At 33.8% G+C, this 26055-nt stretch overlaps 1 protein-coding gene across 4 annotated transcripts in view; it reads left to right on the top strand.

The window, feature by feature from the left end:
- Positions 1-24656, top strand: part of NAA35 (N-alpha-acetyltransferase 35, NatC auxiliary subunit) — a 73690-nt gene extending 49034 nt beyond the window's left edge. For all 4 annotated transcript variants that reach the window (XM_074196608.1, XM_074196609.1, XM_074196606.1 and 1 more), the window contains exons 12-23: positions 1723-1901; positions 2848-2907; positions 3465-3571; positions 5544-5610; positions 8192-8290; positions 8929-9107; positions 11240-11376; positions 12534-12601; positions 16145-16285; positions 17901-18023; positions 22773-22853; positions 24253-24656. In XM_074196608.1, coding sequence (XP_074052709.1) covers positions 1723-1901; positions 2848-2907; positions 3465-3571; positions 5544-5610; positions 8192-8290; positions 8929-9107; positions 11240-11376; positions 12534-12601; positions 16145-16285; positions 17901-18023; positions 22773-22853; positions 24253-24312 — 1301 coding nt within the window. In that variant the 3' untranslated portion in view covers positions 24313-24656. The remainder of the gene's footprint in view (positions 1-1722; positions 1902-2847; positions 2908-3464; positions 3572-5543; positions 5611-8191; positions 8291-8928; positions 9108-11239; positions 11377-12533; positions 12602-16144; positions 16286-17900; positions 18024-22772; positions 22854-24252) is intronic.
- Positions 24657-26055: the final 1399 nt, after the last annotated feature.

Genomic DNA, 26055 nt, shown 5'->3' with positions numbered 1-26055 from the left:
ATCACTTAACCTTGTTTGCCTCAGTTTCAACATTTGTAAAGTAGGCTGAGAAGGAAATGAATAGGCACTCCCAGAAAAATCCCAAAAAGGCATCACAAAAGTCAGACATAACTAAAAACAGCTAGACAACAATTTAACAATATGAAAGAGGCTAGGGATAGGCCATAGGGATACAGAGACAAAATTTCCTGCTCTTAGCACACATTCTCTAGAGGAGATAAGATATATGCACTAATCAATAAGTATGATCTAATTTCATAATTTGAAGGACAACACCAATAGCTGTGAGGATGAACTTCAGGTAAAGTAGCACCTGATAAGTCTTGAAGGAAGCTAAGGAGTCTTAAGAGACACAGAGAGAGGAAATAATTGGAATTTAGAGACCAACTTATAAATTTATTTGACTGAAAAACAGAGTGCACAAGGGAGGCTAGGTGGCGCAGTTGGCTAAGCACCGGCCCTGGAGTCAGGAGTACCTGGGTTCAAATCCGGTCTCAGACCCTTAATAATTACCTAGCTGTGTGGCCTTGGGCAAGCCATTTAACCCTGTTTGCCTTGCAAAAACCTAAAAAAAAAACCCAAAAAACAGTGCACAAATGGGGATAATACGCAACAGTTCCGGAGAAGTAGGTGGGAGCTATGTTGAGAATGTCAGGTGGAGAAATTTGTATTTTAAAAGTACTAGGGAGCCAATGACTATTTCTAAGGGCAGTGTTGAATTTGGACTTTAAGTCTAAAAAATAGTAATTTGGCAACTGTGGGAAGGATATGTTAGAGAGATTGAGAGAGCAAAAGTAGAGGCTAATTAGGAGTTGGGAATCTGTCCTTTGGCCTGTAGAAAACAAATGTCAAGGTGACATGGTAGGGATTTAGGATAGCCTGCTTGAATATGTACTTTCAGATGTTTTAAAATACTGTAAAATAAAGGCAGAAATAGTATTTAGTATTGTATTTATCACAATAAACAGTCACTGGAAAACAGAGTAATGTAGTAGAAAGAACAATGGTAGATCTGGAATTAGAAGACCTGGTTTGAATTCTGTCTCTGCATGTGATCCAGCTGGGAAGTCCTTTGAAATCAAAATGCTTGATGATTTAGCTTATTTCAAGGAGAACTTCATTTCAATTTTAAGTCTGAGAGATGGGAATTAGGCTAGTGATTCATTTTTATCAACATAAAGCAATGCTTTTATATTAATTTAAATTATATTCGTGTGTGTGTATGCACACACACACACACACACACACACACACACAATAGTATTTGATAATTTGTAGAAGGGATTAAACCAGATCTTCCTTATTCATCTTCTTAACATAATTTGTCTTTAGTTGAAATAATGTGAATTCAAGAAACACCAGATACACATATAATCAGATTGAAGTACTTGAAGTACTGTGGATTATAACTACTTAAAGATAGTAGGGATCCTATTATATTCTCTTTTACATATATAATTTGCACCTCCAGAGGGGGCAGATGTAGGTCAAATGTGTTGAAGTTATTAAATCTAATAGTCTTATTTATTATACAAGTTCAAGAATAGAAAAATTGCCAAATATATGGGAAAAAATTATATATAGAGAGACTTGTTTGAGAAACTTTCAAGCTGGCATCTTGCTCTGCTTTACAGAGGTTCACTTAATACATTTAAAATTATTTAATGCAAAGGTTAAAATTAAAAGGAAAGATGAAGAAAAAAATCTTTTTTTTTCTTTTAGATCATCCTATTATGATGGGTTTTGAGCCTCTTGTTAACCAGAGATTGCTTCCTCCTACCTTCCCTCGATATGCAAAAATAATCAAAAGGGAAGAAATGGTCAACTATTTTGCAAAACTTATAGATAGAATAAAAACTGTCTGTGAAGTTGTCAATCTAACAAATTTACACTGTATCCTGGTAAGTAGAGAAATTTTTGGTGTGGAAAAGAACTTCACTTTAGTTAATATGAATGAATTTTTGATATTAGGGATTGAGTACTAAAAAGCCATTGGCTTTGCCACGAAGGAACTTAGTGGTCACCTTAAGAGTTATTTCATTACAGAAGTGGGAGCAGAACTCAGACTATAGAAAAGTTGTTATATATAAAGTAAAGGTAGCACTCATTGATGAACAAGAGGTTCAAGGAATTGTCAGAGAGATGGGAAAAGGTGGAAGTAAGCCCAAGCAGATTTTTTTTTAATTGAAAATTGAGATACCCAAGAATCATTAAAGGAATGAGGCACCTGATGGTTTGATAGGAGTCATTTGTCCCTTAATATAGTTATCTTTTTCAGCAAGAAAAGTAACTAAAAATTTTATACATAATTCACCCTCTTTCTGCCTACCAATGATGATATGCCAAGCATCCATTATTAGTAAATTAGCAACAAAAACCCAAATATATTTTTTCCAGCTCTTATAAACCTGAAGATTTTTTTTACTGACATACACTTAGAATGATGTAATAAAATGTGTGAATATTTTTAAAGTCTTACTGTAGTTAGCAACTTCAGTGATATTTCCAGTGCTTTTGTTTCCTGAAATAAGCAGGCATTTGGCAATCACTATTTTATATATTAATGTTTATGCTTTGTACAAATTAAAACTAACTTTTGGAATCTATGTCATTGTGGTAAATTTGGCTAATTTTATAAAAGAAGAGACTTAGAATTGTCCATTATGTCTATAAGTAAAATTTGGTAGTTCTTACAAAATGGACAGATTTGTCATCTTGATATATTTATGTTTGTTGTGGCCTTGAAAAAGTATTAGCTACATCCATGTCATTAATTTTTACATGTAAACTTTGTGATCTTTTGAATTTTTATTAATACTGTAAATTTTTTCCCTGAATATGTATTAGGATTTTTTCTGTGAATTTAGTGAGCAATCACCCTGTGTCCTTTCAAGATCCTTGCTACAAGTAAGTTAATTAGTTTGGAATTGTCTCTCTGTACACTGAATTTTTTTATTGTTAGTATTTTTAAAAAAAAACAAAGTTGATATTTAAAGAAATTCATATTTTTTAATTTAGATTTTTTTAAATGTAAATATCAGTAAATCATTGATATGCTAAATATTTTAAAAATCCATGAAAAATGTTATTGGTTGCTCAAAATTTACTTTTACATACTTAAGAAAGTTACTTTAATATACTGCTTTCTTTTTGTTTCCTGTTTTGCTATGTACTTAAGCACCACTATATTATATTGAAATATATTTGTAAATACATTGCATATATCATACAGCTTCTTATTGGGTTACAAATAAGATCATTTCCATGCACAAAGAACAGAAAACTTTACAAATAAAATCATGAACTCTCTCTTACATATGCAAAACTGTTTTCAATATGATGTTACTATTACTAGATTTAATAACTAAACATTATAGAAGGTATTTTACTATCACAATAATGGCAGCTGTATAATATGTGACAATCATGGAACTTAATTCAAATGAATTAACATTTCCTTTAAGACTACTTTTCTAGTGGATAACAAAAAGGTCTTTGGGACTCATCTCATGCAAGACATGGTGAAAGATGCACTTCGGTCATTTGTTAGTCCTCCGGTGCTTTCCTCTAAGTAAGTATCTTTATTTTTGTTTGGTTTTTTTAGTCCTTAAGTATCTTAAGAAATTTTAAGTAATATCCCTTTCTTACACTGTGAAGCAGCATTTATTTAAAGCAAATGACTCAGCTATTCAACATTATGTATCTTTATTAGGCAGAAAGATAATATTTTCCACATTAGACTTGTGATAATAAAATACAGAGAAAAGAACATCTGTTTTTACCTGGAAAAAGAAACAATTTTTTTATGAAATTTTCTTTAATTATTACTAACCCTTGCCTTCAAAGTGATCACTTGAATGAATATAAGTAACAAGTTTGAACAAAGTTATAAAAGACTAGCAAAGCAGGCTTGGGACTCTCATTTGTTGGGATACTTGATCTCATTTGTTCCAGCTCTAGTGTTCAATTTTCTACCGAGTTTAAAACAGGAGTAGAAACACCATTATATTATATTGAGATGTATTTGTAAATACATTGCACCAGCCCTGGAGTCAGGAGGACCTGAGTTCAAATTTGGCCTCTGACACTTAATAAGTGCCTAGCTGTGTGACCTTGGACAAGTTACTTAACCCCATTGCCTTAAATATATAAATTTTTTTTAAAAAGAAGTCAGGAGGACCTGAGTTCAAAACCAACCTCAGACCCTTATTAGCTATGTGTCACTTAACCCCACTGCCTCACACACAAAAAAAAATATACAAAAGAAGATATTGGGCATGTCTGTATTACATCACAAAAAATTGATTGATTCTGTCTTTAAACATAACTAGGAACTGATCTGGGAGATATCCCCAAATCATCCCCTTGCATACTGCCAGACTATCAAATCATTGGAGCAAATATCAAAATTAGCAATAAAGTAGAAAAATGATAAATAGAAGAGGAAGATATGGTATGCTGTGTAAGCTATTTAAACAAGATTTTAATGCTTAAAAAAGAAAAAGAAAGAAAATGGAAAATGGTTAAAGAAACAGGTATCTACATGTACTTTTACCATTTGCTATGATAGTGTACTCAATGTAAATTAATGACCATAAACTTAAAAGTATTTATGTAACATCTTAGCCAGCAAATTCTTTCCCATGCAGAGAAATATGGCAACCAAGCATAAACCTCATAAACCAGTAGAGGAGCATTGGAAGGAAAAAGAGTTTGTAGAAATCTTAGGTTAAGAACCAGGTAAACCATTTTACCACAAGAGCATTTTAGACTAAATTAGAAGAAGGATAATGAACAGAAAAAGAAAAAAAATCTCAGGATTTGATAATGGACTATTTTTTCCATTGTTGACAGTGGATTGACCATATTTGGATTCTATTCTAACATACTACTGTGTGTTAAACTAGAATTAGTAAAATATTGAAGCCCAGAAGAAGGCTTCAAAATTGAATCACTTGGGCATGATGGTAACAGGACAAGAAGACATGTATGGGTTGTGATCTGAATTGGAGAGAGATTTATTGGTGAGATTTGAGATTCCTTAAAACATTAAAGTAAATGAACATCAAATTGATGGAATTTCATTTGTTTTGAAAAATCTAGCTTGTATGAGGTGTATTTTGGATTCTCGGATTATCTTGTATAGTTTGGCATCATTTTGTGAAAGTTTAGCTTACCTGGTTAGCTACCCTAAGCATCAGATACACACACACACACACACACACACCCTTTTATTTTAAATTTAATCTCTCAAATTCTCTTTAAGTCTTAAGTTTCTTTCTCATTATAGCACTTATGATAGAGTGAACTATTTTTTTTTTTTGAGGGGGACGGGGCATGGTTCCACATAACAATATGTAAGGTATCATTTGTTGGCATTTTCCCACTCCCTACTGTTTTTTTCTTTCTCGTCTGTTTTAGATTTGCTAGAGGGCACCAACAGGCATGGAGTCCAGTCGGTGCTACTTAGATTTGAGGAAATAGTTGATAGTTGTCTCAAACCAAATATAGTTTAATTTAATTTCCTGACAATTGTCTTATAGGTGCTGTCTATATAATAATCACCAGGCTAAGGACTGTATTGACTCCTTTGTTACTCACTGTGTTCGGGTAAGAATTCACTTAATATATACAGCACATAGACTAGCAGGTCACTATAATGTAGGTAAAATACAATTTGACATAATCTCAGTATTATATTTTATAGTGTGTATTATTTAATCTGTTTAACCACCCAGTTGCATCAACAGTTAATAAATTTCTGTCATCTCCTGCTTGATGAACATTAGTAGATGATCTATGACTTAAAATAACCATATTTTCCAAATAAGGGCAAAAATATGCCAGTTGTCAGTCTTCTTTCTATTTCAAAATTCTGTTAAAAGCCATATTTTATTTAACTTAAAATTTTCTCCCAGACCTGAAACTTATAATTGCTGTATTCCTATCAACATTTAAATGTCTCTATGGGGATGACTCACTCTCATTAGCTTATAACATTCTAAAGCTAAACTACAATTTAGGAATAATTTGAGAAATAATAGATTATTTCTTTTGCAAAAACTTTTATATATGTGAAATTTTGCTTATTTCTTTTTGGTACCACTATTGTGCCATTTCTGTTAAATTTATAACTGCCCACTGCTTCCTAATTATTTATATAATACCTCCAGATAAATGGTTTTACTAAGCAAATTAATAGTGCAGATAAGATTGTTTTAAAGAAAAAAAGGTTGAAATTCAGGTGCTCAGTAGGTTATTTTCAAACCATAAACTCTTTGAAAAACATATTTAAGTATTTTTAAAGTACTTTCAATTGATACATTCAGTGGACATTTAAATTTAAGTGCCTCCTGTGTAGCATGTGTAGCTTTCTTTGTAAGTGCTTTCTAGTAGATGCTTTAAAAAGTTTAAAGAGGACAGTCGGCCTCCTGGAACTGAACATATTTATTGTTCTTTATTAACTTCTGTCTATTAAATAAATTCCTATGAAGCACTTTACTAGATGGCTCTTTGCTCTTATTCCAGTTCCCTTATTATATGCAAATACAGATTCATAGTCTTGATCATTTTTATTTCTGATCATGCAACAAATTTTTTGTTTCTTTTTAAAAAATCCTCTCTGCCATTTCCCAGTAGCATTCTCCAAAGAGATATAGAAAGTAGGTATGTTTCTTCAGTCCTCTGAAGTCAAGATTAGGCCCTCCACTTGATCTGAGTTCTCAAAAGTTGTTTTCTTTTGTTTTACTATGATCATTGTATATGTTGTTCTTTTGTTCCTTCTCACTGTTCTGTGTAAATTTGTATAAATCTACACAAGTTTTTCTGAATGCTTTGTATTCATTGCTTATTATGGAATAGTACTATTCCAGTGCCACAATTTGCTTAGCTGTTCTTCATTCAATTGGACTCACTTTGTTTCTACTTTTTTTGATATCACAGAGTACTGATATGAATATTTTGCAACATATAGAATGTTCTTTCTGTCATTGAATCTTTTTTGTTGTTAGTAAATCATTGGGTCAAAGGGTATGAACCACTAATCTCTTTATTTACATTCACGTGTGCCAGTTTGCAGTTTCACCAAAACTATATTAACGTCCTGTCTTCCTTTAGAACTTCTTCATTGAGTATTTCTGTTCTTAGTCATCTGTGCTAAATTGATGAGTATGAAGTGAAACCTCAGAGTTTTAAACTTTGAGTGATTTAGAGCACTTTTTATAGAAGCTTAATGGTCATTTTCATTTTTTCTTCTGAAAACTGTATCCTTTGACTTCTTGTACTTATGGAATGACTCTTTAAATTTTTGTCTCAATCCTTTGTATATCATGGTTGTCAAACTTTTATCCTTAATATTCCATGCAGAGATCTTCCTAATTAACACAGTTTTCCTGTATCCTAACTCCATTGATTTTGTTCATGAAAAAGATTTTTAAATTTTTACATAATTAAAATTATCATTTATGATTTCATCTTACTCATTTAATAGTTTTCTCCAATTTCTTTAAAAAGTACATCCTTCCATTCTCATTTTTAAAAATATGACCATTTCTATTTGTCTTATAATACATTTGAACTTATCGTGGTTTTTGCTGTAAGATGGCTTAAGTATAGTTTATAGAACACTTAAAGTCAAGAAATGGATTCATTCCATCCTTGCTACTGACTCTCACTACCACTGGGGCAAATCATTTAGCTTATATTGCCAAAATGAGAATAATTATATTATAGAGTTGCTGTGTGAATCAGATGAGATAATTTCTGTGAATGTTTTTAAAGATACAAATTTAAAGTTATAGGCTATTTCAGAAAGTATTATTCTTTCTCTTCCCTGCTTCCCTATTCCTCTCTCCTAAAAAATTGTGTAATCTAAATATGATGAAGTTTTAGAGTTTAAATGTATACAAAAATATTATGGAATAGGAATAAAAGGACTAATATTCAAGTCTCTTGAATGTTAGACAAAGCATTTAGCACAGACTGACTTGAAATAATCAGGAAAGGAACTCTATCTTCAGTACACACAGCTCTTCAGAATAGCTATAGTTTTAATTTTTTTTGATAGAGGCAGAACACATGCATTTTATCCTGTTGCTAGATGTTTAAAAATCCTGTAAATGTCAATTTTTTATAAGATGAATTTTGTAGATTGCATTTCACATTAATGATTAACATATGATATGTATTTCAGCCATTCTGTAGTCTTATTCAGATCCATGGGCATAACAGGGCTCGTCAGAGAGATAAACTGGGTCATATTCTTGAGGAATTTGCTACCTTGCAGGATGAGGTAAGTAAAAGCTAAAAAGTTTTTACACTAGAAAAGAATACTTTACAAAATGAATTTTTGTCAGCAAAATAAATGTATTCTTAAAAGCATTACAGATCTGAATCATCGTTTTTATTTTAATTTATCTCTTCTTAGACTGTGTTTAAACAGCATATATAAAATATTTTATTGTGAAAGTAGTTTGATTTTTTTAAAAAAAAGTAATGTTTTCAATGAAATAACTTGCAAGATGGTATTAAAAAGTAAAGTTTTTTTCTTACATTAAAAAAGGAGGCAGTTAGGCATTACCAAATTTACTTATACTCAGAGATCTAAATTTTATAGGTAAATTTATGAATAGAGCATTATCTAGTGTATGAGTACAGAGTTGATGAAAATTACCTATTTTTGGTTTTTAAACTTGTACAATAAAATGGAGAGGATTACAGCAAAAGCATTTAGGAGAATTAATCACCTTTTATTTATTAAGTGAAGTTTTGGGTAGAAACCTAACCCAAAAAGCCCATTAGAAAATATTATTTTTATGGGAAGGTGGAATTATAGTTTCTATTCTGTTACTTTATTGTCTTACTTTTTTTAAGTTTCTTCACTGTCAAAACTATTTTATGACAATGTTTTAAAATACTTTATTCTAATAGGCAGAGAAAGTGGATGCGGCACTTCACAGTATGTTATTGAAACAGGAACCCCAAAGACAGCATTTGGCCTGTTTAGGTACCTGGGTCCTTTATCATAACCTTCGAATTATGATACAGTATCTTCTAAGTGGCTTTGAATTGGAACTATACAGTATGCATGAATACTACTACATATATTGGTAAGGGAACACTGTTTAAAGTTGTATGTTAAGAAGGTGGAAAGAAGAGAACATAGCAAAATAGTTTTTCAAGCTACTTTTCCATTGAATAAATAACTCTTACTTAGAATCTTGAAAAATAGATCAGTTTGTTACACTTACTGGATTTAGATCAGGGTTAAGTCATTGAACTTCTGCCCATCTCTTGTTTGTCTTTTAGAAAATGGAGTCAGTACTTACACTAGGTATTTCACAGGTTTGTTGAAAAGAAAAAAACTTAGAAAACTTTAAAATTCTATGTTGATGTAAAGTTGTTATTGATGCTGATAAAATTGTGGTTGTATCCTTTTAAAATTTTGATCCATTTGTATATTATAGTCAGTAATAAAAAGAACCAAAAGCTCAATCTTAAACTTGCCCGTCTTTCTTCTAGCTCTGATTTTACAGTGTCATTATTAAGGTATAAGATTCAGGTAACCTGGTGATTGTTCAGGTTTTTAAAATTAGTAGTGTTTTTAAAAAACTCAATAAGAAAGTATAGTTGCACATTCATATGAAACTGCAACTATTTAGAATAAAAGATTATTGATACATTTTAAAGTTAGCTTTGTGAGGGGCAGCTAGGTGGTGCAATGGATAGAGCACCAGCCCTGGAGTCAGGAGTCCCTGAGTTTGGATTTTGCCTCACATACTTTTTTTAGGTTTTTTTTTGTTTTTTTTTTTTTTTTCTTGCAAGGCAATGTGGTTAAGTAGCTTGCCCAAGGCCACACAGCTAGGTAATTAAGTGTCTGAGGTCACATTTGAACTCAGGGACTCCTGACTCCAGGACGGTGCTCTATCCACTGCACCTAGCCTCACACACTTAATAATTACCTAGCTGTGTGGCCTTCGGCAAGCCACTTTAACCCCATTTGCCTTGCAAAAAAAACCAAAACCTAAAGTTAGCTTTGTGAAAGAGTAAGAAAATAACACATTTCTTTTGATAAATGAGAGATGTAGCAAGCCTTGTAAATGTTGTTGCAAAGTTTGGGATATAGAAGTTGAGTATTGGAGAAAATTAGCTGTCAGAGTTGATGCAGGCTTTTAAAACTCATTTCCTTGGTTATATTTAACAAAATAGAAAAATTACTAGTAATACTGCCATCGTGTGGCAATTGATTAAAATTTCTAAAAATTTAATTTACTTCTAGAATTTCTCAGTTTTTTTCATGCATTGGTTAACACAGCAATGAACTTTATCACAATCTTCTTTGTAAAAGCTAAAGTATGTGTTCTTATCATGGCTAGGAATAGTTTCTGCACTGGCAGCCCCATGGTTGCCAAACCATGAAAACACTGTTGAATTAGCAATTTATACAAAGTTCAGTAGAAAAAATTTAAAGTGTATTTGGATAAAATGTCTTTAGGAACCTAGAGTTTAGACTGTTTTAATGCAGCAAAATATGGTGATGCAGGAAAATATAGCTTATAATACCAGAAAATCAAAAAAGATAAAATATACTTATTTAGTACTCCAGTGAAATGAATAAACTAATATTTCTCTTTTCTTTTATGTTGAAATACTTCAAATAATAGAACATATTTAACATGAAAGATCTATAGATAATCATAAGCATTTTATTGTCTTAATGAATTGGATTCAACTCTGTTAAATAAACAAAAAGCATTGCATTAATATGTTTGAAGTGAAGAAACCTCATGAAATGTCAATTTGTGAAGTTTGGTTGAAATTGAAAATTTTTATAATGGCACAGAGTTGCTATGAAAATTAGAAATGGAAGTAATTATCCTTAAGATCACCCTTTTCAGGGGGCGGCTAGGTGGTACAGTGGATAAAGCACCGGCCCTGGAGTCAGTAGTACCTGGGTTCAAATCCAGTCTCATACACTTAATAATTGCCTAGCTGTGTGGCCTTGGGCAAGCCACTTAACCCCATTGCCTTGCAACGAAAACCTAAAAAAGAAAAAATCACCCTTTTTAGAGTACTTATTAAATTAAATTAGTATTAAAATAAGAACCAAATAAGATATTTTTATTATATTATAATTTAATATTTTCTAATAGATTATAGCTAAATAGTATCTATGAAACAATGGTTATAAAATTGTCTAGCAGTTAATCATTTAGCCATAACCAAGTTTATCTGATTTTAGGTATCTATCTGAATTTCTTTATGCCTGGTTGATGTCAACATTGAGTCGTGCTGATAGCTCACAAATGGCAGAGGAAAGAATAATGGAAGAGCAACAAAAAGGTCGTAGTAGTAAAAAAACAAAGAAAAAGAAGAAAGGTACTATGAAGTATTTTTAAAATTTTAGAACTAGTGAAGATTTATGACATGAGATTTAAATATAAGATTGTTTGGAGCAGATAATAGACACTTAATAGACAAGTATCCCTTCCCTCCCTGTTATAGACCTAATCCCACTTCTCATCAGCAGAGAAGCTTTGACCTTCTCTCTTCCCTCTCCAGGCTATCAACCCCCCACCCCCACCCCATAGTCTGGTGGTTTTTTCCCATGTGCTTAGCTTAGTGTGGACACTCAAATCACCTTTAGAACTCCCAGTGTCAAGTGATTCAGAAGCTTCAGTCTCTCCACTAACAAGAATTACAAGAATGTACCACCACACAGAAAAAGGTTGACTTCCCTGGTCCATCTTCCCTCACCATGGGTTAGACTGACAATATGGGAGGGAGTTGTATACTACAGAGATGTTCTGGACATTTTATGACTTTAAGAGAGTTTGGGGGCAGCTAGGTAGTGCAGTGAGAGAATAGAGCACCAGTCCTGGAGTCAGAAAGACCTGAGTTCAAATGCAGCCTCAGACACTTAATAATTACTTAGCTGTGTGACCTTGGGCAAGCCACGTAACCCCATTGCCTTGCAAAAACCAGAGAGGGAGGGAGACAGACAGAGTGTTTGCCTAGGAAGTAGAAAGAGCTTTCAGAAGTCTATAGTTTGTGATCCATGAAGATTCAGGGTAGGAGGCTCCATGTTTTTGCTTTTCTTTAAGATTTAGCCACCCTAGGTGTTAGGAAATTGATTGGTTATTTTTTGTGTTTTAAATGTCCAAATGGGACTGACTGCTTTACATAGCTGTGAATAGATTAATTTGTAAGCCAAAAAATATATATTTTTTCAATTCAGTAAATATTTCTCAAGCAGCTACTGTGCACACAAAGCAGACACACATAGACACCCATGGTTACAAGCTGAAAGGAAGCAATCTTTGCCCTCCAGTAATCCATATGTGTGAGTTAGTCAAATCATCTTATACTAGGATGTTCTTATACTGAATAGAGAACAGGGATCAATAACTTCCCAAATTCTTGACCAACTTAAACACAGATTCTTGTTATGAAGTGAAATTTAACCTTAAATAAACTTTCTTTTTATAGTAACAAACAAGGTATTTGTTCACTTGAGAATTTTTTCTGTATTACAGTTCGCCCGTTAAGCCGAGAAATCACAATGAGTCAAGCCTATCAGAACATGTGTGCTGGGATGTATAAGGTAAAGAGCAATTGGGTGAATGCTGCTTTTCACTTGTTGTGTATATCTAGCAGTTGTTATAGGATAACTGTACACATGATTCTTTGCACTTTGCTTGTTCTTCTGTTCTCTTGGAATATTTTTTCAAGCCCTTCTCTTTTTCGTGAGTTGAGAGGGAAGTCAGCCATTAATTGTATTCATTGCTCAACAGATGTTTGCAAATGTCTTTATATTAACAAGGTAAAAAAATACAAAAGATAGAGACTCTATTTTAGTCCAGTTAGGGAAATAAGGTGTATATGTTGTAATTCATATGCCAGATAAATTTCCTATGTGTTATAGGGCTATGTGCATGAGTTAATTCAAAAGCAAAAAGATTTTTAGCTGAGATGATTAAGGAGTAATTCTTGTAAGAGTCTGGACTTTATTTGTATCTTGAAGGATGCATGGATACAGCTGTTCCCCAGAATTTCAGGTATAAGGTAGGGAAAATCACATTGTCAAAATGGGTGTCAAAAGGGCAAGAAGTGTTTGGGGAATAGAAAAAATGCCAATTGGGCCAGAGTCCAGGGTATTTGTGGGGGAATAATAGTAGATAAAGTTGAAAAAAGATAGTTTGAAACTTCAGTTCTGTACCTTGAACCAGGGAGTTTTTATCCTGGAAAAAATTTGGAGAAATGTGATAGATTTTTCCTTTCTTTAAGAATTTGAAGGGCAGTCTCATGTGGAAAAGGAATTACATTTGTTTTACTTGGCTCCAGAGGGCAGAACTAGGAGTCGTAAGTTGAAATTGCCAAGAATCAAATTTAGAATTGAGTGGACTTGTAGGTTCCCTCTTGCACCAGAAGTCTTCAAGGAAAGACTGAATAACACATTTGGGGATGGTGCAAAGTAAAAAAAGTATAGGAGTCAGAGGATCTGGATTCAGATCTTCCTTCTAAGCTTGGATAACTTTTTACAAGTTGCTTAACATATCTGAGCCTCAGTTCTTTGTTTATAAAACAGAAGAGTTAGACTCCATAGCCTTGAACTCCCTTTCAGATTGAAATATATAAAGTTTGGGACCTTGATCCAGTAGTCAAAAGGGAAGCATTTAAAACTTTTGAGCAGTGGAAAAGAATATCAATATATTTTTAGGAATGTTAATCTGATGGCAAGTATAGAAGATAGATTAAAGAGGGTAAAGACTGAAGTCAGGGAAATGTCAGGATACTTTCTTCTAGCCATAAAGTACTACTCAAGTAATACAGTGGGAATGGAAAGAAGGAAATGACCTCAAGGTATTGGAAAGGAAAATTTGAAAGAATTTGGTGATCGGTTGAGGCATATGAAGTATAACCGTCAGAAATTTTTGAGGTCTTTCTTAAAGCCCCAGTGACTAATGATGCACTAGTAAGGAAGGTGTTATAAGAAACTGATTCAATAGCAAAATTCAGATCCATTTTTAGTAGGTCAGTTTAATTTGACAGTAGGACAGCATGTAGAAATGTTTGGTAACCTGAATGTAGGGCTAAAACATTAAAAAAAAAAAAAGACAACCACTCACCATTTAGTTGATACATCACTGCCTATTGGTGCTTAGATGGTGTTTGAGAATAGCTGTGGCTTTGGCTGAAAACCCCCTTGCCACTTTGATGATGAACCTCTTTAAACTTAGGCTGGTCCTCAGGGGAGGGTCAGTCTCTCTCCCTGAGCCCCTACTTCAGTTCAACCAATAGAGCCCTTGAGTGGCCAAGGTATCACCTTCAGAGATACACTGAGAATCATAATCAAACTTTAATGGAGGCTGTATTGTAACTTTGAAGAATGGAGTAAAGGGAAAAGAAAAGTTGAATTCTATAAAAATATTGAGTTACAGAGTGCAAACATCTTAATCTAAATTGTTCTTAATCTGACCATAGTAGGTCCTGTCGCTAATTTTATACACTTAGCCTGGAAGTCAGGCCCCTGTGATCCACATGATGTAATCTACAGAAAGGGTGGAATTATGGTCATCAACACCTAACTCATCAACTCTTGCAAATGTGACACCACTTTGCTGTTATTACCCACCAAATTGCAGGATGCCTCTGTGCTTGACTTGGGTTCGTCCCTTTTTTGTAAAGGTCAAGGTCAAAGCAATATAATATTTATTTAATAGTATTTTTTCCAATTACATTTAAAGATAGTTTTCAACATTCATTTTTGTAAGATTTTGAATTAGAAATTTTTCTCTCTCCCCCCTCCCCCCAAACCAGCAAATGATCTAATAGGTTATACATGTTCAATCATGTTAAACATATTTCTATATTAGTCATGGAATGAAAAATCAGAACAAAGGGGAAAAAACATGAGAAAGAAAAATTTTTAAATATGAAAATAATATGCTTTAATCTGCAATTAGGCTCCATAGTTCTGGTTGTGGAAGACATTTTCTATCACAGATCTTTTGGAATTGTCTTTGATTACTGTATTGCTGAGAAGAGCCAAGTTTATTGTAGTTGATCATCACACAATGAACAATATTTTGAATCTAATTAAGCATTTCATACTGGTCCCACCTAGCTTCTTGTCCTGTTCACAAATGATTGAGTTAATTGCCTTTGGAGAAATACCTCTCTGAATTCTTGTATACATTACATATGCAATAAAAGCAAATATAATTTCCATCAAATATAAGGGATCCTTCCATTTTAGTTCTTGAAACAAAAGACTTGAGAGCCCCCAACTTTAGCCAAATCTGTTCTTGAGGAATGTGTATACAACATTTGTAGCTCTGTGTAAGACAACTGAACTTGAAATCAGAAGATGTGGGTTCAAATCCCTGGTAGGTAGATGAAATCAAAGGGAAGATTGTAGTGGCATAGCCATGGATCCAGAAATTGGGAGATCTGGCTCCTAATCCCAGATCTTCTTTGTGATTTTAGGCAAGTGGCTTAGGTCAGTTTCCTTGTGTGTGGATTATAGTCTCCAAAGTCTCTATCAACATCTAAAATCTTGCTGCACATATAAGCTGAAATTGTTATCATGTAAAAAATGAGCATAAATACAGTCTGTAGGTGTAAAAGCAAACCTCAAAGGCATTCCTCATTGTCCTGCCGGTTTAAGTTAGATTTGGTTTGTTTTGTATAGAGGTCCATCTATATTCTTGGAAAATGTAACTCATCTAACAGAAATTTCCAGTTGTGGTTTCCCTAATAAGGAAAACAATAGCTGTTCTCTGCTGTAGTTTACTTGCAAGAAACCAAGAAACTTTCATTTGACTATCTTATTGCTAGAACTAAAAAGTATAAGCTTTGAATCAATAATGTCTGTATGGTGGGGGGGGGGTGTTAACTTCTGTAGAGCATAAATAGTACATTAAATAAACATGAAACCCTGCTTGGAAAATGGTGGGGGTTGGGGGAAGAAGGGAGAGAGGAAAAAAACTATTATTGCACACAAAGTTAATAATGATCAGAATCCACATTGCTTTTTCCTTTTTTGTATTACAGGTAATGAGTTACATTTATCATGTTGCTATTTTTTCCTACAATCAGTATTTTTATATTAATATTACTTTTGTCACCCACTTTTTCCTTTTAGACCATGATAGCTTTTGACATGGATGGTAAAGTAAGAAAACCCAAATTTGAGTTGGATAGCGAACAGGTTCGATATGAACACAGATTTGCTCCATTCAACAGTGTTATCACACCACCCCCAGTTCACTATTTGCAATTCAAGGTAAATTTTTTTTTTGTATATGAATGGCAATCTTGATTCTGTATACCTGTCAGTTTGATGTAGTGGAAAGACAATTAGCCTTAGAGCTAAATAATCTGTGATCCAGTCTCAGCCCCAGTACTAGGTTAGACTCTTGGCAAATTACTTATCCTTTGAACATCAGTTTTTTTGTAGGTAAAATAAGAGTAATAATTGTTCCTTGAAATTGCTGTGCCCAAAATACTGTGTAATTCTCAAAGCAGTATATCAGTATGATCTGTTATCATAAAATCCTTAGACTTGCTTTTTAGATTTTTTTTAAACACATATATAGGTGTAACTGTAGATGATATTTGTAACTTCAGTTAGCATCATCAGTTACCTTGAACAGTGATTCTACAATCTCCATATGGAATTTTGTTAATATTAAGGCAAGATTTTAAATAGCCTGAAAATTATTTGGCTTTAATTTGGTCTTTCAGCAGCATTTATTATATCTTAAAGAATTCATTAGGGGGAAGCTAGGTAGCTTAGTGGATAGTGCACTTGTCTCTATCCTGAGGAGGATCTGAGTTCAAAATTGGCATCAGATGCTAAAAAATGACCTAGCTGAGTGACCTTGAACAAGTCACTTAATCCCATTGCCTTGCCAGAAAAAAAGAGTTCATTGAGAACAGCTAGCCAGGGGGTAGCTAGGTGGCTCAGTGGATAGAGCACAGACCCTGGAGTCAGGAGTACCTAAGTTCAAATCCAGCCTCGGACACTTAATAATTACCTAGCTGTGTGGCCTTGGGCAAGTCACTTAACCCCCATTTGCCTTGCAAGAACCTAAAAAAAAAAAGACAAGAGAACAGCTAGTCAGGTGGCTGGCTAGAATCTAATCAAATCATGAAGACTTATCTAACTTAGTTCAATTCTATCTTCAGGCACTTAATAGCTGTATGACCCTGAGCAAATCACTTAATCCTCTTTGCCTCAGTTTCCTCATCTGTAAAATGAGTGAATGAAGGAAATAGCTTCTTTGCCAAGAAAACCCCAAAATTGAGTCACAAAGAGTTGGACATGACTGAAAAAGACTGAACTACAAAAGAATTTGTGAATATATGAACAAACTCTGCTTTTTTAACTTATTACATGAGCTTGAGGGAGAAATTTGAGGTACAGAATACTTAAGCTACTTGTCTGAGATCAGAGAATAAGCAATTAGAAGTACAATTTGAGCCCAGATATTCTTTTTTTTTTTTTTTTTAAGCAAGGCAAATAGGGTTAAGTGGCTTGCCCAAGGCCACAGTTAGGTAATTGTTAATTGTCTGAGGTCGGATTTGAACTCGGGTACTCCTGACTCCAAGGCCGGTGCTCTATTCACTGCCACCTAGACACCCCAAGCCCAGATATTCTTACTGAAGTTCTAACACATGACCACACTGCTTCTGTTTAAAAGATTTTTAATTTAAATTATAATGGCCTACTTTATATTATTTGATAAAGGTGGGAAATGATGGAACATTGTAATTTTTTTTATTTAATGATCCATAAGAATATAAAGTCAATAAATATAGAAGACTTTGATAAAGACTATTTTAAGGTTTTGTATATTATACATGTTCTTGACAGTGTGTTCTTTTTTTCTATTTAGGAAATGTCTGACCTTAACAAATATAGTCCACCTCCTCAGTCTGCTGACCTATATATGGCAGCTAGTAAACATTTTCAACAGGCAAAAATGATACTGGAGAATATACCAAATCCAGACCATGAGGTAAGATCAAAGGAAATAGTGATACTAGAAATAACTCAATTTTGTACTTTTCCCCCCTGTTTCTTGATGAAAACTATTATTAAAATTAACATTAAAGATTATTTTTTTTCTTCTGAACTTTTCAGATAATACTGCAATCATTAGGTTATTTTTATGACATAATCATAACTGACCATTTTATAAATGGTAAAACTGGTACACATTGAAGTTAGGTGACATTCTTATATGCAAAAATAAATCCTATAAGTTTTTCAGCCAAAACCAGTTAGCATTGGTTCATTAATACAGCAGTGTTACTGGCAAGAACTCAAAGATTTTGGTTGTTCTCTTGTGAAGTTGACTTGCAATTTAACCAAAATTACAGCTTGAATGAGTCTTGTCAAAGATGTAGACTGAACTTAAAACAATGAGAAAGGCAGTAAGAAGGTTGAAACAGTTCCTGATACCCACAACTTTTTAAGCTAAAGTTTCATGCTTTCTTGTTTTAGCCATAATTTATTAAATGCAAAAACTTACACATTTAAATTTGAAATAGGATGACGTAAAAGAGTGATCTCTCACACACACTCCCTTGTCTGTCTCCCTTTTCTCACTCTCCTACTCCCACCCTTCATATATTCTTTAACACTACCATTTTAAAATATAATTGTACTGTTTCTGGCTTTGTATAGTTATCTTTAGTTCAGGAAGGAAATGCCTTCTACTCAAGTTATAGAAAATGTTTTGTTTAAGGATTTTGGAAATTCTATAGGCTGAAAATTTTATTCAGATTACTTTAACACAAGAGGTACCATAGCCTGAATACTAATATTGTAAAAAAAAAGTTGGTTATTAAACATTATTTAATATTGTCATTATTCTTCATATATTTATATGAAAGTTTAAGAATATACAAATGCAAATGTTTTACACATTTTAGCAAGGTTTCACTCTATTAATAATTATAGCAAACTTTTACTATATATGCACATTAAGTAAAATTTATTTTCATGAATTCACTGAAATTTGCACACACATATGTTAACATATATATATATTAATAATGGATTTGCCTAGGTATAAGGTAAAAAGTTTGCTGTAATGTATGTTCAAAAATCCAGGTAAATTTTGGAAATGTTTTTGCTTCATCCTCAGTAAGAAATTATATTTTTACTGAATTTACAGTCAATTCATCATTTTTTACTTTGTATAGTGCTTGTTTAGATAAGACATTAGTCTGGAGGATGATGCATTAAAAACAGTGTTCAAATGGTATATGACAAAATGTTGTATGAAATCCAAGCACATTCAGTTGTTAGCAGAGCAAGCTTCAAAGAAAACTTGGGGCTATACATATGAGTTAGGTTAGAAAGATGATTAGGAATTCATCAGGTAAAAAAAAAAGTGATGGGGCTGCTAGGTGGAGCAGTGGATAGATCACCAGCCCTGGAGTCTGGAGCACCCGAGTTCAAATCCGGCCTCAGGAAGTTAATAATTACCTGGCTGTGTGGCCTTGGGCAAACCACTTTAACCCCATTTGCCTTGCAAAAACTTTAAAAAAAAAAAAGGTGAGTGGGAAGAAGGGCATTCTGAGTGTGGTGTAAACAGTGGCATCAGCAAGAAACTAATTGTATATTGGAGGGTCAAAGTGAAGACTCAAATATGTGGATGCAAGCAGTGAACCTGAAAGTGTAGAGCTATCCCATATTGTAGGGGGTTTTAATATCAGCAGAAGAATGAACTTTACTAGTGCAAAATATGGAGCCATTGAAGATTTGAGCATGACAAAATGTCTACGTATATATGCCTAAGAAAGATTAGTGTGGCAATGGTATGGAGGATGGGTAGAAAGGAAAGATCACAACAGCAGAAAGAACAAAAGAACTCAGAACAGAACACTGGGAATGCTTGAGACCAGAAAAGGAATAGAGAGATGGTTGAATGCTAAGAGAAGGAGGAGGATACCCCAGGAGGGTACAGCCCCTCAGGAATGTCAGATGCTACAGAGGACTGAGGACTGAGCAGTGGCCTGTTGATTGAGACAAAATACTGAAGGACTTTACCTGAGAAAAACAGTTCAATCCAGTAGGATGATACCAAACCATTTACTTTAAGAATAGATGGGTAGAAGTTTGAGGGGAGAAGAAAAATTTGAATTAGTTGCTATGGCAAATGAAAGAAAATCAGAGAAATTTTTTATGAGTAGTAAGGCATAGTTATTTATGCCCATGAAATAGACAATGAAAATCATTATGATTTTATGACTTTCTCTAGTGATTTTTGTTTGACAAATAAAAATGGAGAAATTACCTGTTAGTATTTTTAAAGCATAAAATTTGATATGAAATAGTAGAAAATCCAAGGAGCAAAGACAGGATTTTAAATATTGTGGCTAGCCAGCATATTAAAATCACAGATCTACAGAGTTAAAGCAATGTAGTGAAGTAAGTCAAGTCAAAGTAGAGGAAACATCCTGGGATAAAAGATGTGGATTGAGGTACCAAAACCCACTGTTTTGGTGAAGAATTGATTTAGTGTCCAGCAAAAAGAGTGAATTGTGGGGTGGGGATTAAATTTAATTAAATTGAAGAATTTTATCATCCTGGGTCTTGGAATGGCACAGTTCTTTTCCAAGAAAAAGGGATGTCTATACTTCTGACTTCATTATTCATCTACAAACTTCTTAATTGTCTTTTCTCAATCCTCATTTCTTGACCTCTAGACTTCAATAGCCCCTTCTTTGATCTCACATCTCTCTCCAAATCTAACCTATTCTCTTTTTGCTAAAGTGATTTTCCTAAAACAAAAGTCTGTCACATTCTCTACTTTCCCAAATTCCATTGATTTCTTACTACCTCTAAAGTCCTCTTTGTGATACTTTAAAACTCTTCCTAGCTTTTCATGTTCTTATATTTTCTTCCCCTACACACACACACTTACACACACACATACACATACTCTCCATGATCCTCATAATATATTACCTCCCTTCTCCTGCCTGGGACGTCCTTCATCCACATCTACCTCTTAGCTTCCTTGGCTTCCTGGGAAGTTTCCTAGCCATCCAAGCACAAATTAAGCTCTGATGCCTTTCCTAATTCCCTTAGCTTCCCATGCCTTCTTTCCACCTGAGATTACTTTCCCTATACTTTGTATAAATATTTTATATACCTAGTTATTTGTGTGTTGTTTCCCTTAGTAGAATGTTAATTCGTGAGGCCAGGGACTGATTTTTGCCTTTCTTTCTATCCCTAGCACTGTGGCTGACGCATGGCAAGTACTTCCTAAATGCTTGTTAACTATGTATTGTTGATTGAGCTGAAATAGAGGAGTTCATATAAGTGGATGAGATCAAATTTTGTGGTTTATTAGAGAAGTTGTTAACATGAAGTACCTGTGCATGAGCCGTTGGGATGGTGGAAACCATGAGCCAAGTTCTAAAAGCTTATGAAAGTGATGTGGAATACTCTAGATAAATAAGATAGAATGTTTTAAATGGTTCCAGAAGGGAGAAGTTATTAATGAGTAATAATAGAGAAATGGAAGAGGGGAACAAGAAATATACAAATTTCCTGACTCCTACGAATCAAGGAATAGAAAGAGTGGTTTCTACTGTAGTGGGATATCTTTATGAGAAGCCAAATTTATATTTAAATAGAAAGTAAAAGAAATGTGGGAAGGTAGAAATATAGAAATACCAAGAAAGTAACAAAGGAAAAATGTACAGAAGTAACAACAGGAACTGAACAAGAAATTTCTTAAGATACTTTAGTGGGGGGGGGAACTAATAAAGTTCAGGAAAAAATAAGGAACCTATGGCCTTTAGAACTGCAGATTGAATCATGTCAAGATCAGTAGAACTGATGAAAGGAGGATTATTTTACAGTAATACAAAGCGGTAGAAACAAAAAAAACTTAAAGAGTTTGTTGAGAATTTAATTGGGGAAAATATTGGAATGGCAAACTAGGTTTTAAATGGATCTGGAAAGAATTAAAGCTAAGAAAGCCTCCCAAGTAGGGGCCCTAAAGAGGTGTAGAATCTGAACTTTTAATTCCACCAGAGAGCAGGCAGACATCTATCAATCTTATCACATACTTGAGGTGCAATGAATTTCTTTATAAAGAACCTTCATATGGAGTTTTGAGTCTGACAGCCTCACATGACTGAACTGCTTGTTTACAGTAGAGGCTGAAAGATTGAATGACTTCAGGATGAGGAAACCAGTATGAGGTAAATTGGTGCCGTGGGCCAAAAGAATCTGATGAGTAAAGAGCTGGATGAGTTAATCTTTCCCAGAGTTGAAAATAAAATTTGAACCTTTGGTGTTTTGTATTGAGAATACATCACATGAACTGTTGCTTTATCTAATCTGTGTCTTGTGATGCTGGCATCAGAAAGAACAGGAGAAATTGAACTTGTCCTTCACAAAAATCTCATCTTAAGTGTAATGGAATACTCTGTAGTTGCCTTTGTTGTTCATGCTTTGTATACTTTTGTATTGTTATACTTTTTTCCTATTCTTATTAATTAAAGGAACATCGTTTGTGTCTTAAAGCTATAGAATTACTTTTTTTATATTAAATTAGAATTAAGGAAGTGAGTGCTTCTGGGACCTATTGCTAACAAAAGTACTAATTCTTAATACTAATATTCATAATTTGTCCTGCCCTTTTTTCATGAAAAATTAGTGATGTCACACTTCAAATATTTTGATTAGTGTCTTGACCATAACTTTTGTGTTGTGATAGTGTGTATTGCTTATTGCTTAGGTTAATCGGATTCTGAAAGTTGCCAAACCTAACATTGTGGTCATGAAGTTGTTGGCAGGAGGGCACAAGAAGGAATCTAAGGTAAGTACATTATGGAAAATTGAAATGTCCTTATCTCTTAACTATTAAAATGTGTTTTTAAGTAATCATTACACATTGGTGCACTAAATTTCTTGTCAGAAATGTGTAACACTAAAAAGTATCTATCCATAAAGAGTGAATTAATTTAACATTTATAGAGTATGTCATAAAAGCAAAAAGGAACCAAATGGAAAGAAATCTGGATTTAGAATCCAGGAAGATGAAAATTGAATCCCACCTCTGAACCTTTTTTTTTTTTATCAACCTGAGCCATCTTTCTTACCTCTTAACTGAGACACAGATTCCTAAAAGTTCCATTAATATCAGCCATTAACATTTATGGTAGACATTTTCCTTTGAGGGTTATAAATTTAGTTGAATAAAATTATTAGTTTAGGGGGTTTTATATTATAGGAAAATAAAAATTCATAGAAATATTGATGGAAAGGGACATTTTTTTGTGTTAGGTTTTTGCAAGGCAGTGGGGTTAAGTGGCTTGCCCAAGGCCACACAGCTAGGTAATTAAGTGTCTGAGGTTGGATTTGAACTCAGGTACTCCTGACTCCAGGGCTGGTGCTTTATCTGCTGGGCTACTTAGCCGCCTGAAAGGGACATTTTTTAAAATATCTTCTTTTGCCTCCAGGCAAGAGAGTATCTCTAAAAAGTAGTTATCTGTCATTTTCTCAAGTGAGATCTTCTTCAGACTTAATTACCCTTACAGGGAGTTCTACCTCAGTGGTAAAAATCACTTAGGTAGTTTTAACATGTCATTACAATAACAGCTGAATGAATGAATGATAGTTCTGTACACTCCATGTGCCGTTTTCTTTCCTCATCTTCCTTTCCTCTTTCATTCTGTGTTTGTCCTCTCCCAGTTTTCATTTTTCCTTCCTGTAGTGCATCAAAAAAAAAAAATGCCCGTTGACATTGCTGGACCCTCCTCAAGGTTTTCAGAGATAAATTACTAAACCAAATTTCAATCCATTTCCTCTTGTTCAAATACTGAGATGAAAAGCAGCTAGCCTGGTTTACATTCCTTAATAATGCTTCCTAGGGGTAGCTAGGTGGCGCAGCGGATAAAGCACCAGCCTTGGAGTCAGGAGTACCTGGGTTCAAATAGGGTCTCAGACACTTAATAATTACCTAGCTGTGTGGCCTCGGGCAAGCCACTTAACCCCATTTGCCTTGCAAAAAAAATACCTTAAAAAAAAGAATCACTTAATAATGCTTTCTTGTAACTTTTTTCCCCCCTGCAACACCTATTTCTCATCCCTTAGTTATTGTGTCATGCTTCTAACTATACAGACATTAAATCTAGACAACCTACTGATAAAAAGCCCTTGTGTGATATAGTACATATTTGTGAAAGGATGAATTGGCTTTCTGGTTTTCCTTTCAGGTTCCCCCTGAATTTGACTTCACTGCTCACAAATACTTTCCAGTTGTGAAACTTGTTTGAAAGGGATTTTAAAAACTGACCCTAAAGAGGTGTAGAATCTGAACTTTTAATTCCACCAGAGAGCAGACAGACATCTATCAATCTTATCACATACTTGAGGTGAAATTTCAGAATTTCTTTATAAAGAACCTTCATATGGAGTTTTGAGTCTGACAGCCTCACATGACTGAACGAAAACTGCTGTTTTAAAGTGGTTTGTTGTTATGTTCCATGGATGAAACTGATCTTATTGATGAACAACATTGTATGGTTTTGTTACAGATTTAATCATAAATCATTTTTTATGAATGAATTGAGTGAAATGGTGTTTGTAAAGGTTAATAAAATTCTTGACTGAAAATGCACTGCCTGAGAGAAAATACAATAGCACTTTGTTGATATACAGTTGAGTGATGTGTTTTTGATCTTTAATATGGTTATTCTATTTTTATTATAAAGTTAAACGTTTGATCTTACAAAGTATGTAGCTTTTGTTGTTACATGTATATAAGCCTATTCAAACTTTAAGTTGAATTTAGTTCATTTCTTTAAATCTCAGCATTCAGGCTTCTTTGAACTATAAGAACACAATGAAACATGATTTTAAGCAATAAACTTAAATCTTAGATTTAGTGAAGATGAAAACAAATGATTTAATTCTAAAGCCAAATAATAATAATAATCTCTGAAAATTTCAAAATTTCCCAAATTAATAGCATTTTTCAAAAAAGGAAAACATTTGGGAACTGGTAATATACATTACTATATATATTGGACCTTTTTTCTTCCCCATCCTCTGGTTACGGTTTAGTGCATGATTTTCTTGTGCATGATGCCCATTCTTTGTTTATGTGTACTATCTCTACCATATGACTTATAAATCACCAGTTCATATAAAGAGCTGCTTTTTCTCCCCTTCCCCCTTATGAGCCTCCTCTACCAACCCAACCCCTAGTAATGTCTCTTTTGCATATGGGATATAACTCCCTTCTTTGAATCATAAATTGTTTCCCTAAAAAAAATGTGGAGAGGCTGATTCTTGGGCCTGTTATTTGCCAGCATTGTCATTTCACTTCTTAGATTTTTGTTGATCCCCTTGGTTTCCATAATATTTAGTACTCAAAAGTCATAAATGATCCAAATGATGGACTATTTATAGTATTTGGTCATTTGGATTTGTTTTTAAAGGGTAGTCTTAGTTGTTTGGTGGGGAGTAATTTACCCAGAGTTACAACCATCATGTGTCAGAAGTAAAGTTACAACTTATTCAGCAAACTTGAACATGGGATTTTGAAAGGGATTTAAAAAACTGGCCCTAAAAAGGTAGAATATAAACTGCTTACCTAAAATGCTTGGGAACATGCTTCCAAAAATCAGTGGGTATTGTGGACCGGAACACTAGTAGAACTACAAAGGCTTGAGCTTTCACAACAGCTGTGGTTATTATAAGTCAATATTGTTAGAGCAAATCTGAGGCAGTTTGAGTTAACTTTGCTCTAGATGAGTCTTGGGATGCAGCAAAGAGTCCTTTGGACAATGGAGTATATACAGTTAAGGGGGTTTTGGTGAAAGATCACCTGAGATCCCAGGGAACCTCCTTATTAGTGATTTTTATTGACTTTTACTTTCCTGGACTGCTTCTTACTTTGTAGATTGACTGACTGCCTTTTATGGGGGGGGGGGGCGGTTGTTCATTTTATTAAAGGCATAACTCATCTGAACCCTTAGACTCTTAAGTGATCCACTGCACCATTCATCAAAACA

Source organism: Macrotis lagotis, chromosome 8 (genome assembly GCF_037893015.1).
Source record: "Macrotis lagotis isolate mMagLag1 chromosome 8, bilby.v1.9.chrom.fasta, whole genome shotgun sequence".
In the NCBI taxonomy this organism is placed as follows: Eukaryota; Metazoa; Chordata; class Mammalia; order Peramelemorphia; family Peramelidae; genus Macrotis; species Macrotis lagotis.
The sequence above is the reverse complement of the archived record's forward strand: the minus strand, read 5'-3'. Positions and strand labels throughout refer to the sequence as shown.